The 13660-nt window shown below is 39.4% G+C and overlaps 1 protein-coding gene across 1 annotated transcript in view; it reads left to right on the top strand.

The window, feature by feature from the left end:
* Positions 1-13660, top strand: part of tg (thyroglobulin) — a 353957-nt gene that overhangs the window by 13482 nt on the left and 326815 nt on the right. The window contains exons 6-8 of the mRNA XM_073067481.1: positions 5262-5368; positions 8532-8675; positions 11532-11717. Of these exons, the coding sequence (XP_072923582.1) occupies positions 5262-5368; positions 8532-8675; positions 11532-11717 (437 nt within the window). The remainder of the gene's footprint in view (positions 1-5261; positions 5369-8531; positions 8676-11531; positions 11718-13660) is intronic.

The following is a 13660-nucleotide window of genomic DNA, read 5'->3' as shown; positions in this document are numbered from 1 at the left end:
TTGATTGCCTCCCAAAGCACTTCATCACAGTAGATGTGAGTGCAACTGTGTGATAGTCCTTGAGGCAGCTCACCCTGCTCTTCTTGGGCACTGGTATGACTGTCACCCTTTTGAAGCAGGTGGGAATCTCTGACTGCAGCAGTGAGAGATTGAAGATGTCCTTGAACATTCCAGACAGTTGGTTGGCACAGGCTTTCATTGCCCTTTGAGGTACACCATCAGGGACTGACGCCCTGCAAGGGTTCAACTTCACCTTCACCAGAAGGACGTACAGAAGAGGGAAATGGCAAAGAAGTGGCTGATGGAATGCAATGTAGGGAACTGTATGATCAATCACTTTGGTAGAAGAAATAAAGGCATAGACTATTTTCTAAAGGGGGAGCAAATTCAGAAATCAGAGGAGCAAAGGGATTTGGGAGTGCTATAGCAAGATTCCTTGAAGGTTAACTTGCAGGCTGTGTTAGTAGCAAGCAAGGCAAATGCAATGCTAGCATTCATTTCAAGAGTGCTACAATATAAACATGAGATTCTAATGCTAAGGCTTTATAAGGCAGTGGTCAGATCACAATTGTAAGCGGTTTTGTGTCCCATATCAAAGAAAGGATGTGCTGGCATTGGAGAAGATCCAGTGAAGGTTTATGACAATGACCCAAGGAATGAAAGGGTTAAAGTATGAGGAGCATTTGATACCTCTGGGCCTGTTAGTTGCTGGAGACTAGAAGAATGAAGGGGGATCTCATTGAAGGCTTCTGAATATTGAAAGGCCCAGGCTGAATGGGCCTTTAGAGGATTTTTCCAAAGGTAGGAGATTCTAGAACCAGAGGGGCAGAGTTTCCAAGTAGAAGGACATCTCTTTAGAACATACACTGGCAGGATAGAGGGTGGTGAATCTGTGGAATTCTTTGCCACAAACAACTGTGAAGGCCAAGTTTTTGAGTATATTTAAAATGAATATTGATCGATTCTTGACTAGTAAGAATGGGGAGAATAGGGTTGAAAGGGAAAATAAATCAGCCATGATCGAATGGAGGAGCAGGCTTGATGGGCTGAATGGCCTAATTCTCCTATATCTTACGATATTACGGCCTTTTGGACTGCTGGAAAACAGGAAATGGTTTACCTTCAGCTTCTCAATGGTAGCTAGCGATGGGTAATAAATGCCTAAATGTCAACATAACAAAAATGAATGAATAAATATGTGTAGCACAGAATTCAGTGGATATGCAGCTCAATCAGAAAATAAATTTCTTTTAAACCTCATTCTGATTCTGAGAGCAATCTTCTATGTCTAGTCATCCTAAAAAGTCTCCCAACATCCACCCTATCAATTTCTTATATGTTTCAATGAGGTCACTTCTCATTTTTGCTAAATTCTGGAAAGTTCAAGCGTATTTCACACCATCTCTTTTAGGACAATCCCTCATTTTTTTTCAGATAAATCTAACATGATCCCCTATCCACCACTGGGCACAGAGAGAGAAACTATACACAGAAGACCACATATGGCCTGACCAGGACCCGAAGAATTTGCAGGAAGATTTGCTCATACCTAAAAATGTAAAAACATAAGAAATGGAAACATGAGTAGGCCAGCTGACCTTTAGGTCTATCTACCATTCAATGAGATTTTATCTCAGTGCCAGGAATATGGACCATGTGTAGGCAGAAGGGATTAATTTAATTATGTATCATTAGCATGATTACTTCAGCAGTCCATTGTGAGCCAAACATAAAATTCATGTTAACTTACGTTTATGTTATGTTTGTCCTCGTCTTGTCATGTACTCTGCTCCTGCAAAGCAATGGCATTTAACCCCTGTGTGTGTATGCCTATGACAATAATAAACTTGAACTTAATCTAAAACTCCATCAATCTCTGTCCAGAATATACTAATTTACAGTGTGACTGAGCTTCACAGCCCTACCGTTCACTGATGTTTAAGGGGAGAAGATACTCATCACTGTCTTGAAAGACTGACCCCTAGTTTTAAGATGGTGAACATCAGCTTTAGATGGCAACGTCAACTAAACGCTGATATGCCAAGCCACCAAAGAGCTTTATATGTTTCAAACTGATCACCAAGCTCCCTTGGAGAGTACCAACAAGCCATTCATCTTACTCATTTGTGCTAGGCCCACATGCCTACATGCCTAACCTATGCAGTTCTCTCTCTGTACCCATCAGGGTACCTCTGTGCATTGAAATTAATTGGTAAACAAGCCTTTAAAAATAATATTTTAGCTTTTATTTCTTGTTTTCCTACCAAAGTATAATCGACTCACATTTTCTCCATCTGCCTACTTCTTATAGACTCCCTTAATCTGTCTTCATCCACTGGCAGAGTGTTTACATCATCCTTAAACTTTGCTTTGTGAGCAGTGGGTTGTGCCTCACGAGCCTGATTGAACTCTTCGAGGAAGTGACAAAATAAAATCGATGAAGGTAGAGCAGTGGATATTGTGTACAAAGGTTTTAGTACAAGGTTCCTCATGGTAGGTCCATTCAGAAAGTCAGGAGGCATGGAATCCAGGGGAAATTCACTGCGTGGATCTACAGAAGGCAGAAGGTGATAGTAGATGGAGTGTATTCTACCTGGAGGTAGGTGACCTGTGGTGTTCCACAGGGATCTGTTCTGGGACCCTTGCTCTTTGTGAATTTTATGAATGACTTGGATGATGAATTGGAAGGGTGGGTTCATAAGTTTGCAGATGACACAAAGGTTGCTGGTGTTGTGGAGAGTGTAGAAGATTGTCATAGATTAAAGCAGGACACTGATATGATGGAGAATTGGGCTGAGACATGGCAGATGGAGTTCAATCTGGAAAAGTGTAAAGTGATACATTTTGGAAGGTTGAACCTAAAGGTAGAGTACACGGTTAATGGCAGGATTGTTAGCAGTGTAGAGGAATAGAGGGATCCTGGGATCCATGTCCATAGATCCCACAAATGTGGCATGCATGTTGATAGGATGGTTAAGAAGTCATATGATGAGTTGGCCATAATTCATCAGGGGTTTGAGTTCAAGAGCTTTGAGGTAAAGTTTAGCTTTATAAAACTTTGGTTAAACCACCCTTGGAACATCATGTTGAGTTCTGGTCACTTCATTATAGGAAGGATGTGGAAGCTTTAGAGAGGAAACTTACCAGCATGTCTTGTGAGGAAAGTTTTAGTGTGCTAGGTCATTTCTCTTTAGAGCAAAGGAAGTTGAGAGGTGACTTGATAAAGGTGTATAATATTATAAAAGCTATTGATTGAGTGGATAGCTAGCATCTATTCCCCAAAGTAGAAATGGCTAATAAAAGAAGGCATAACTTTAAGGTGTTTGGAGAAAAGTATAGGGTGGAATGTTAAAGGTAGAGCTTTTACACAGAGTGATGTATAATTGGAACATACAAGTCATTATTGACTTTAAGACTCTCAGAATGACATATGGATGAAATAAAATTTGAAGGCCATGTGGGAGGAAAGCATTAGATTGATCTTGGAGTAGGTTAAAAGGCTGGCACAACATCAAGGGCCATGTAAGTCAAGTCAAGTCAAGTCAAGTCAACTTTTATTGTCATTTCAACCATAACTGCTGGTACAGTGCATAGTAAAAATGAGAACGTTTTTCAGGACCATGGTGTTACATGACACAGTACAAAAAACTAGACAGAACGACGTAATTAAAAAAACAACACAGAGAAAGCTACACTAGACTACAAACCTACACTGGACTGCATAACGTGCACAAAAACAGTGCAGGTATTACAATAAATAATAAACAGTAGGGCAAGGTGTCAGTCCAGGCTTCGGGTATTAAGGAGTCTGATAGCTTGGGGGAAGAAACTGTTACATGTACTCTTCTATGTTCTGAATTCTATGTTTTGTGTTCTATAGCAACATCTCTTGAATAACATCTGAAAAACTCTGTATATTTGACTCAGAGTCCCATAAGGATTTAAATATTATCAAGTTTCTGGGAACTTCATTTCAAATCCTGGATGACCTGCTGCCTTTCAGGATACACGGTCCACCTAGTGACTGTACACTATTTTGGGATGAGGCTTGTCGAGCTACGTGTTAAAAATGAGTTCATCCCCACAAACAAGCTACTGAAGATGTCCTCAGATATGGTTATCAAGTTGTTATTTATGACATGATCCTAACTGCTGATGTTAGCAGGTTGTTTGATCATACGAGAATTAAATTGAAGACAAATGCTTTCAATTTCAGTAGTACCAACACCAGCCACTTGATGGCAGTCAAGATCAACAACCCCGGTTTATTAATTTTTTGTCCTCTTACCGATATCTGGAACAAGTACAGCCATTGCCGTGCGCTAATGTCTGTACAAACCATTGAATGAACCAAGAGCATTTTCGCTTAAGAACTGCACCAGGATTTCCTTGTTGAAAGACTTTGGCCATCACTTGATTCTTTTACTTTGGACATTCTCTCTCAGCTGGGTGCTGCTGCTGATCTAAGACAGGAATTTGGAGAGGATGCATGTGCAGATTCTAAGAGATGTGTTCAAGCTCTGCCATGCTTCCTGGGGTTGGTTAACAAAGAAAGCACCCGGTCTTCATTATATCTGCCTAAACATCCAAAATTCCAATTTAAAGCCAGTTAAGTACTTTTAAATCACAGCTGTCAGATTGTGGAAAAAATGGACAGCAAATTTCCATTCAGCCGTGCTTCTCAGATAGGTAAAATGATGACTATCAACCTATTTTAATGATGCTGGATGAGGACTAAATATTGATTGGGACACTGAGGGGAAACTCAAAATCAAAAGAAAAACGGTAGATGCTGGAAATCTGAAATAAAAGAGTAAAGGAATGACCTGAAATCTTTCCATCTATACAGGCTGACATACTGAGTATTTGCAGTATTTTCTGTTTTTCTATTATTAACAACTACTTATCCTCCTCTTCCTTGAAACTCTCTCTCTCTGGGTTCACTCCTGCTTATTCTGTTTAAGATAATTGAGTTGCCATGGCTGCCATGCATCATACTCCTGGCAGAGGTGGAAAGGAAAAGACTGGGAACAGCAGTTAGTTAAAACACTCAAACTGGACCAGGAATAGTACAAGAGATCCAAATATGAAAGCTAGTCATTTAAAGAATAGGCCAACCATGACTAGCCTGGATAAGTATACAATGTTCTTACAAAAATGTACATATTTTAATGAAATTAAATGTCTGAACAGTGTTTTCATTCTTGAACTGTTTTAAGATTGTGGATACTGATAAAAATGTTTGTGTTCTTTTCTCTCAGGTTTCCTGATACATTCCGTACATTCAGTGCCTTCAGGCAGAAATTTGCTAATGTTTCTGGTTACTGTTACTGTGCTGATAGATTAGGGCGCGAGCTTCAGGGTACTGGTGAGTGAACAGTCTTTACCGAACAGCATTTAAAATAAATTTCATTAATATTCAATTCCCCTTAAATTGCCCATGTATTTCTCTTGCCATTTGGTCTTTACGGAGGTAGAAGTCAAGACTATTATTGCACCTCTTCTAGCTCTGTGCTGCAGTAGTATAGTTGAGTTTACAACTGGTATTCACAACAGACCAAAGATGCTGGACTCTGGAGGAGCTCAGTAGGTCAGGCTGCATCTATGGAAGGAAGAGGACAGTTGATGATTCAGGTTGGGACCCCTTCAACAAGACTCGGGCGTCAACAATCCTAATGAAGGATCTCAGCCTGAAATGTCGACTGTTTGCTAACCTCTATAGATGCTGCCTGATGTTGCATGCTTACTGACCTAGACTAGCTTCCAACTAAGCAGTAGCTCTATTTAAAAATCCCCATCCTTGCTTACTGAGCGGAAAAAAGAGAGGCTGGCTTAGTGCATTGGAAATGTGGAGGCCCTGAAATGACAGGAGGTTTCTGTGACCGTGAGCTGAGGCAGAGACAGAAAGGGCGATAAAATGGAGGTCTTTCTGACAGGGAGGATATAAAGGTGAATGTGGATGTACTAGTTAAAAATGATAAAAATACAATTAATAAAGGGATATAGCTAACAATAAGGAATACAAATTCATCTGGATTGAGCTGCAGACAAGTAGATTTTCATCATTATATCTAAGGATGTAGAATCCAAGAGCAGTGAGATCATATTAAATTAAGACTATATTTTTTAGACTGACTGGTTAGAATGAGCATCTTACAATCACAGAAAGTTGCAGAAGACATTAGTTCATAATGAAACTTGATCAGTAGGTGGGAGAAAAAGAACAGAAAGATATGCTGAAAGGCTGAGCTGTGGAATCTAGATTGGGAGTTGATTTTTAAAGAGTACAAAGACTAGCACAAATTGGAGTTGATTTGAATATGTCTTGTCAGGATAATTGAAATAAACAGGAAAGGAACTTTATGCCCAAAGACCAGTCAGTTTTCCTATGGTCTAATCATACTTTAAATCTGTTTTTCTATTCTCCAGGTATATTTTAAATTATTTTCTGAATATACTATAAGTGTTACCCACAATAATCAGTTGACACTGAAGCCCTTTTTTCATCAATTTATTTGCATAGGAAAAACCCAAAATGCAGAAACCACATGACTACTTTACAATAGACATAAGAACATAAGAAATAGGAGCAGGAGTAGGCCATCCGGCCTGTCGAGCCTGCTCTGACATTCAATAAAATCATGGCTGAAGTGGCCATGGACTCAGCTCCATCTACCTGCCCTTTCTCCATAACCCTGCTATGCAAAAATCTATCAAACTGTAAATATATTTAATTGGGTACTTAACTGTTTCCTGGGCAGAGAATTCCACGGATTTACTTTTCTCTGGGAAAACAGTTTCCCCTCATCTCCAACCTAAATCTGCTCCCCAAATCTTGAGGTTATATTCCTAGTTCTAATCACCTATTATGCTCTAATTCTATGTTACCTACTAGTGGAAACAAGTTTCCTGCTTCTATCTTATCTATCCATTTTATAATTGATATGTTTCTATGAGAACCCCTCTCATTTTCATGAATTCCAACAAGTATAGTCCCAGGCGGCTGAATCTCTCCTCATATACTAACCCCCTCCTCTCCGGAATCAACCTGGTGAACCTCATCTGCACAACCTCCAAAGCCTCTCAAATTAAGAGAACAGATTTGCATACAGCACTCCGTGTACCCTCACCAGTACCCTGCACAGTGGAAGTATAATCTCCCTGCTCTTAATTTCAATTCCCCAAACAATGAAGGCCAAGTTTCCATTTGCAGTCTCAATTATCTGTTGCACCTGCAAACCAACCTTTTGAAATCCCAAGCCCCTCTGCACAACAGCATGTTGCAATCTTTCACTATTTAAATAATAATCTCATCTTCTACTTTTCCTTTCAAAATGGATGATTTTACATTTGCCAACGTCCATCAGCTAAATTCTTGCCCACTCACTTAAGCCATCTACTGTATATCTCTCTGTAGACTCTCCATATCCTCTGCACAATTTGCTTTTCCGCTCAGCTTAGTTTCATCAGCAAGTATAGACATGCTACACTCAGCCCCCTCATCCGAATCATTAATGTATTATCATGCACAGTTGTGGGTTCAGCACTAACACCTGCAGCACTCTGCTCACCATTGACTTTAAACCAGAGAAACACTCACTTATCTGAACTTCCTGCTTTCTATTGGTTAACCAATCCTCAGTCCATGCCAATACATTACCCCCAGATCTATACATCCTTATCTCATGGATAAGTCTTTTATGTGGCACCTTACTGAATGCTTTCTGTAAATTGAACAATGCAGCAGGCACCTGTGCTCATTGCATCCTCAAAGAATTCCAGTAAGTTCGTCAAAGAGGACCTGACCTTAATGAATCCATACTGAGTCTGTCTGATGGAATCATTTCAATTCAGTTATATTGCTATTTCTTCCTTGATTCTTCCTGACATAGTTACCTGTGGCCCATATCACCCAAGTTTTTACATCAAAGTTGAGCCTTTTCTTGACACCTCTGCTGAAATTTACTGACTTACTGACCAACCTTCGATTATTACCATTTACGCCAGAGGCCTTCTGGTAATCACTGATGTGGTTCCTCAGTAACTATTCCTTTTGCCTGCATTCAACTGGAACAGCAAGCATACATATTATCCTTCATCCATATTTTCTCAAGTCATTTCTGCTTCCTAAAGGACAGTACAGCTTCCACAGTCAGCACTGCAGAGGGAAAACAAGAGACACTGTTCGCTCTGGCCTGATTGTGGGGATCTTCTGATGATACAGCCCATCTCCAAGGTCACAGATGTTTTATCTCCCCTGTATTTCTTGCAGCTTTACAAACTTCTTTTGCCTCATTTCAGTTCAGAGAAAGCATCTCTACCTAAAAAATTGACATTAGCGCAAAGCTAAGGCCTGCTCAGCTCTGAATTTGTTAGTTTGATGGCCAATTCCACAAAATGCTTTATGCCAGCTGAATGCCATAGAATATTTCCCAACCCTTCACCTTCCCAATGCTCAAGCCTTTTAGCACATTGAATATGTTGAAACATAGTTGATATCTCTGACTATTCTTGTTCTTTTCATTTGTCAGGTCTGGAGTTACTACTGGATGAAATATATGACAGTATATTTACTGGCCCACAGACTGGCCACACTTTTACAGAAACCGGTATTTACCGAATCCTGAGAAGGAGATTCCTTGCGGTACAGTTGTTGATTACTGGCAGGTTTAGATGTGAGTTCTCATGGAGAAAGATTTACAACCCATTCACTATTGCACAGTATGTATGTATTATATATTTGTGTGGTCTTACTGCAATGGTCCTGCGCCTTTGTTTTGATACATGACTCCTTTGTGCTCTGGCTGTAAGGGGTCTGCATTAAAAGAGCTTTGGGCACTATCATCCAATTGTGTACTGGACCTGGATGCAATGAAATGCTATAGCTGTGATCAAATTTGGACCTTGTGTGATGCTTCCTGACCTGTGAAAAGTAAATCTTTGTGATCTCTAGTCATGACTGTGACTTGACGGTTTCTCTGGCCCCTCTGACTCAAAATTATCCTTCTTTCTCCTGCTGAATTCTAAAAGCAAATTGTTCTTGCATCGTCAACAATAGTGTCTTTTTTGTCTAAAGAAATGAACTAGGCCTTTATATTTTATATTTCTTTTTTTTGTAATTTATTTTTTTATTGAAGTTCATCAAACAAACATTTCCATAAGGTGTATTTCAGACATTGTACATGTACATCATATATATCACAAATCTCCACAAAGTATTTACCTGGGGTATACACTTATAGAAAAGAGTGGAAAGAAAAAACAAGCAAAAGGAAAGAACTATGTACAAGTAAGGAGTGATTTTTTTTTACAACAGATTTATTGATTTGTGAGAATAAAATCAGGCCTATGAGGCATTATGTAGTTAAACCATTTTTCCCAGTATGAATCAAATTGTTCCAGCTTATGATTAACAGATGCTGTTATCTTCTCCATTTTGTAAATGTCCATAGTAATTTCCATCCATGTATTTAAAGTTGGGCTCTCCTGTGATAACCATTTCCTAGTAAGAGTCTTTTTACCAGCCACCAACAGTATATTCATTAAATATTTATCTCTTTTCAACCATTCTTGAGGTATATATCCAAAATATATGGTCTTACTCTCCAAGAGTATTTCACATTTAAAGATGTCTTGTAGGGTTTGTTTTGATGGCCTTCTCACACTACTGTGAATTCCAACGTACTGGCACAGAAAATTAGTGGCAGCATTTGTCTAGCTCACAATGAAACATTCTTAGAGAAATGTTGAGAGTTGGAGATTTCATAAAATTATGTATGTGGTTGTTCCAGTAACTCCTGTGCATCATACGTATTGATGAAGGAAGGAAGGCATCCTGGGTCCTTTGTCAAGCAAACTGGTCTTTCCTAGTTGTTTTGTTCTTTCTCTGAGGTGACCAGTGCAGTTGGCACTGAAATTTAACCTAGGATTCCAATTTCTATGAAACCAAACTTTAAAGAATATACAGTGTACAAAATATATATGTTGTCCTATTGTGCTGCGTACCAGGGTTATCTTTCTGCTTGAGGATTGGAAGTTATTGCATTCACTTATCCATTATTTATTTATTTAATCTTCTATCAATCATGAAACAGGCCCTTCCAGCCCAGCAGCCCACCTGTTTAATGCTAGCCTAAGCACAGGACAATTTACAATGATCAATTAACCACTTTGCAACGTGGGAGGAAACCTATGCATTTATGGGAAGGACATACAAACTCCTTACAGAATGTGTTGGAATTGAACTTCCGATCTCCAGTATCCCGAGCTGTAATAGCATTGAGCTAACCGCTGTGCTACCGTCACACCCTGACATGTGAGGGCAAGTCATAGAAAGGAAAGCAAGATATCAATAGGGAGTCAGTAGTGGCTTTTGACACTGATGTGGACCAGGAGGAGCACTCAGGAAAGGTGCATACTGAGGAAAAAGCATTAATTTTCTACCTATAAACTCAAAGGCTTTTTCTCATGTTTAGACACAAGCTCCTGAAGCTTACACTCCAACTTGTATTATTATTGGAGAAGGAATATTTCACCTTTGCTCAGGATGATATTCTAGAGCGATCGGCCAGTTGGGCTATATGGGCAGAGTGTAGTTACAATTTTATGGGATTATACAATAGGCAGTATGAATAATTCTAGTAGTCAAAATATATATTGGTGATCACAGTAAGGTGTGAAAACAAAAGCATAGTGGTAGTTGCAGTTTTTAACTTTCCTAATATTGGCTGAGATTGCTTTATGTAAATGGCTTAGATGGGATGAAAGTTTAATACAGTAAACTGAATCCCTAATAAGGAGGGGGCTGTACTTGACCTTGTATTAGGGACTGAGGATGAGAAACAGGTAGAAGTGTTTGTGGAATTTGGGAATAGTGATCATAAAACACAGAACAGAAAAGGACAGACTGTCCCTTTAGCTTACAATACCTGGGCCAAACAAGATGCTGTTTTAAACTAATCTCATCTGCTTGCACATGGTCTATATCCCTCGATTTTGTCATGCACTTGTCCAAGTGCCTCTTAAACATTGGCATCCTATCTGCTTCCACCAATTCTGGCAGTGTGTGCGTTTCAGGCACCTACTACTCCCTGTGTAAAAAAAATGTCTCACACATTACATTTCTCCTGTTCACCTTAAAGCTAGGCCCTCTATTGTTGTCATTTCCACCTTGTGGAATTGATTTTGACCATGCCTTTAACAATTATATCTACTTCTATCAGGTTATCCCTCAGTCTCTAAGACTCTGTAGAAAATAATCCAAGTTTTTTCAAACTGGTGCTCCTCTTCTAAACCCTCTCAAAAGCCTCTACATCCTTTCTGAAATGTGGTGATCAGAACTGACACAATACTCCAAATGTGACTTAGTTCAAAGTTTTATAGACTTGCAGGATGACTTTCCAACCAATGCCCCAACAAATAAAAGCAACATATGTATGTCTTCTGACATCATAACTAAAATTTTTTTAAAAGCAAATGAGAAAAGATCAAAACATAACATTGAAATGATGCTTACATATCCATTGTTATAGGCCCAACGAGATGTGAAATAGAGAGGTTTACAGCAGCTTCATTTGATGATGTCTTCACTCCATCATGTGATGACAATGGGAACTATCTGCCCATACAATGCCAGAAGGGGGGCCAATGCTGGTGCTCAGATTCCAATGGAGAGGAATTGCTTGGAACAAGGCAACAGGACAGAAAACCTAACTGTGGTAAGTTTTTGTTGGTACTTTTATCACTACTTATATTTCCAGTGGTCTAGAATGTCCCTGGAAATTCTCCCATTCTACTGTCCTTCCACCAATGAGCAGAAAGGCTGGAATCATATTGTACCTGATCTTTCATCTTTTTCCCTGTTGTAACTGGTACATGGCCTCATTTCATTTTTAGCTGCAGCTCACTAATAGTACATATGCTTCTAAGTCAAAAGATTTCAAGAGCCATTTTGAAAACAGTCAAAAACTATATAAGAACATAATAACATTAAAAAAGGGAGCAGGAGAGGCCTTCTGATCTGTCGAGCATGCTCCTCCATTGATAAATCATGGCTGATCTGGCAGTAGACTGAACTCTATTTACCTGCATTTCCCCATTCCCCTTAATTCCCCTGCTTTGCAAAAGTCCAGCTGTGTCTTAAATATATTTATTAAGATAGCCTCTGTTATTCCTCGGAGCAGAGAAATCCACAGATTCACCACTCCCTGGAAAAGCAGTTTCTCCTTGTCTCCTTCCTAAATCTACTCCCCCAACTTATGAGGCTATGTTCTCTAGATCTAGTCTCACTTACCAGTGGATTCAACTTCACTGTTTCTACCTTATTTGTCTTTTCATAATTGTATGTGTTTTTATAAGATCCCCGCTCATTCTTCTGAATTGAGGCAAATATAGTTACAGGCAACCTAGTCTCTCCTCATAGGCTAACACCCTCATCTTTAGAATCAACCTGGTGAATCTCCTCCGCATCATGTCCAAAGTCAGTACATATTTTCTCAGGTAAGGAGACCCCAACTGTTCAGTACTCCAGGTGTGGCCTCACCATTACCCAATAAAGTTAGAGCATAACCTCCCTGTTCTTAATTTCATTCCCTCCTGCAATGAAGGCCAACATTCCATTTGGCTTCTTGAAAACCTATTGCACCTGCAAACCAACCTTTTGTGATTCATGCACAAACACTCCCAAATCCTTCCGCACAATATCACTCTGCAATCTTTCATCATTTAAATAATACTTTGATCTTCTATTTTTCCTTCCAAAGTGGACAACTTTGCATTTGCCAACATTGTACTCCATCTGCCAGACCCTTGCCCAGTCATTTAATCTAGCTATGTCTCTTTATAGACTCTTGGCATCCTCTATACAGTTTGCTTTTCCACTCAATTTAGAGTCATTAGCAAATTTAGATACACTACACCAGATTTCCTCTTTCAAATTATGTACATCATGAACAATTGCAGGCTTATTACCAACCCATGCAGCAATCTGCTCACCACTGACTGCCAACCAGAGAAACGCCCATTTATCTCAACTCTCTGCCTTCTATTGGTTAGCCAATCCTCTATCCATGCCAGTATGTTTTCCCTAACACCATGCATCCTCATCTTATAAATGTCCTTTTGCAGCACCTTATTGAATGCCTTCTGAAAATCCAAGTATACAACATCCACTCGTACCCCTCTGTCCACTGCACTCATTATATCATCAAAGAACTCCAGTAAGTTCATCAAATAGAACCTGCCCTTCATGAATCCATGCTGTGTCTGTCTGATGGAGCCTCTTCTATCCAGAACATGACTAAGCAAGCTGTCAAAGACAGCTTGAGATATTTCACACTTCAAGTTGTTCTACGCATCCCTGTAGCTAAAGTGATGGCACTATATTGCCTGAGAGCCTGTTGTATCTGAGGTTTATCTTTTTGGATTTGGATTGGTAGGCGTAGGTAACAAGTCAACACTGCATTCTTGAGAAAGATAAATCCTGCTTGTGGAACAGAGGTGAGCTCTGGCATCAAGTTTTTCAATATGTGAATAATGGCATGGAAATAGTAACCTGTATTATAAATGATTGTTGGGTTTCAGCAACCGCAGCCAAATTTTGCAAGAAATACTTCTTTAGTAACAAATTGATAAACTAAATTTAATTGGTTCAGAAAACAAG

This window comes from Hemitrygon akajei, chromosome 1 (genome assembly GCF_048418815.1).
Source record: "Hemitrygon akajei chromosome 1, sHemAka1.3, whole genome shotgun sequence".
In the NCBI taxonomy this organism is placed as follows: Eukaryota; Metazoa; Chordata; class Chondrichthyes; order Myliobatiformes; family Dasyatidae; genus Hemitrygon; species Hemitrygon akajei.
Note: the sequence above shows the minus strand (reverse complement) of the source record. Positions and strands in the feature narration are given on the sequence as shown.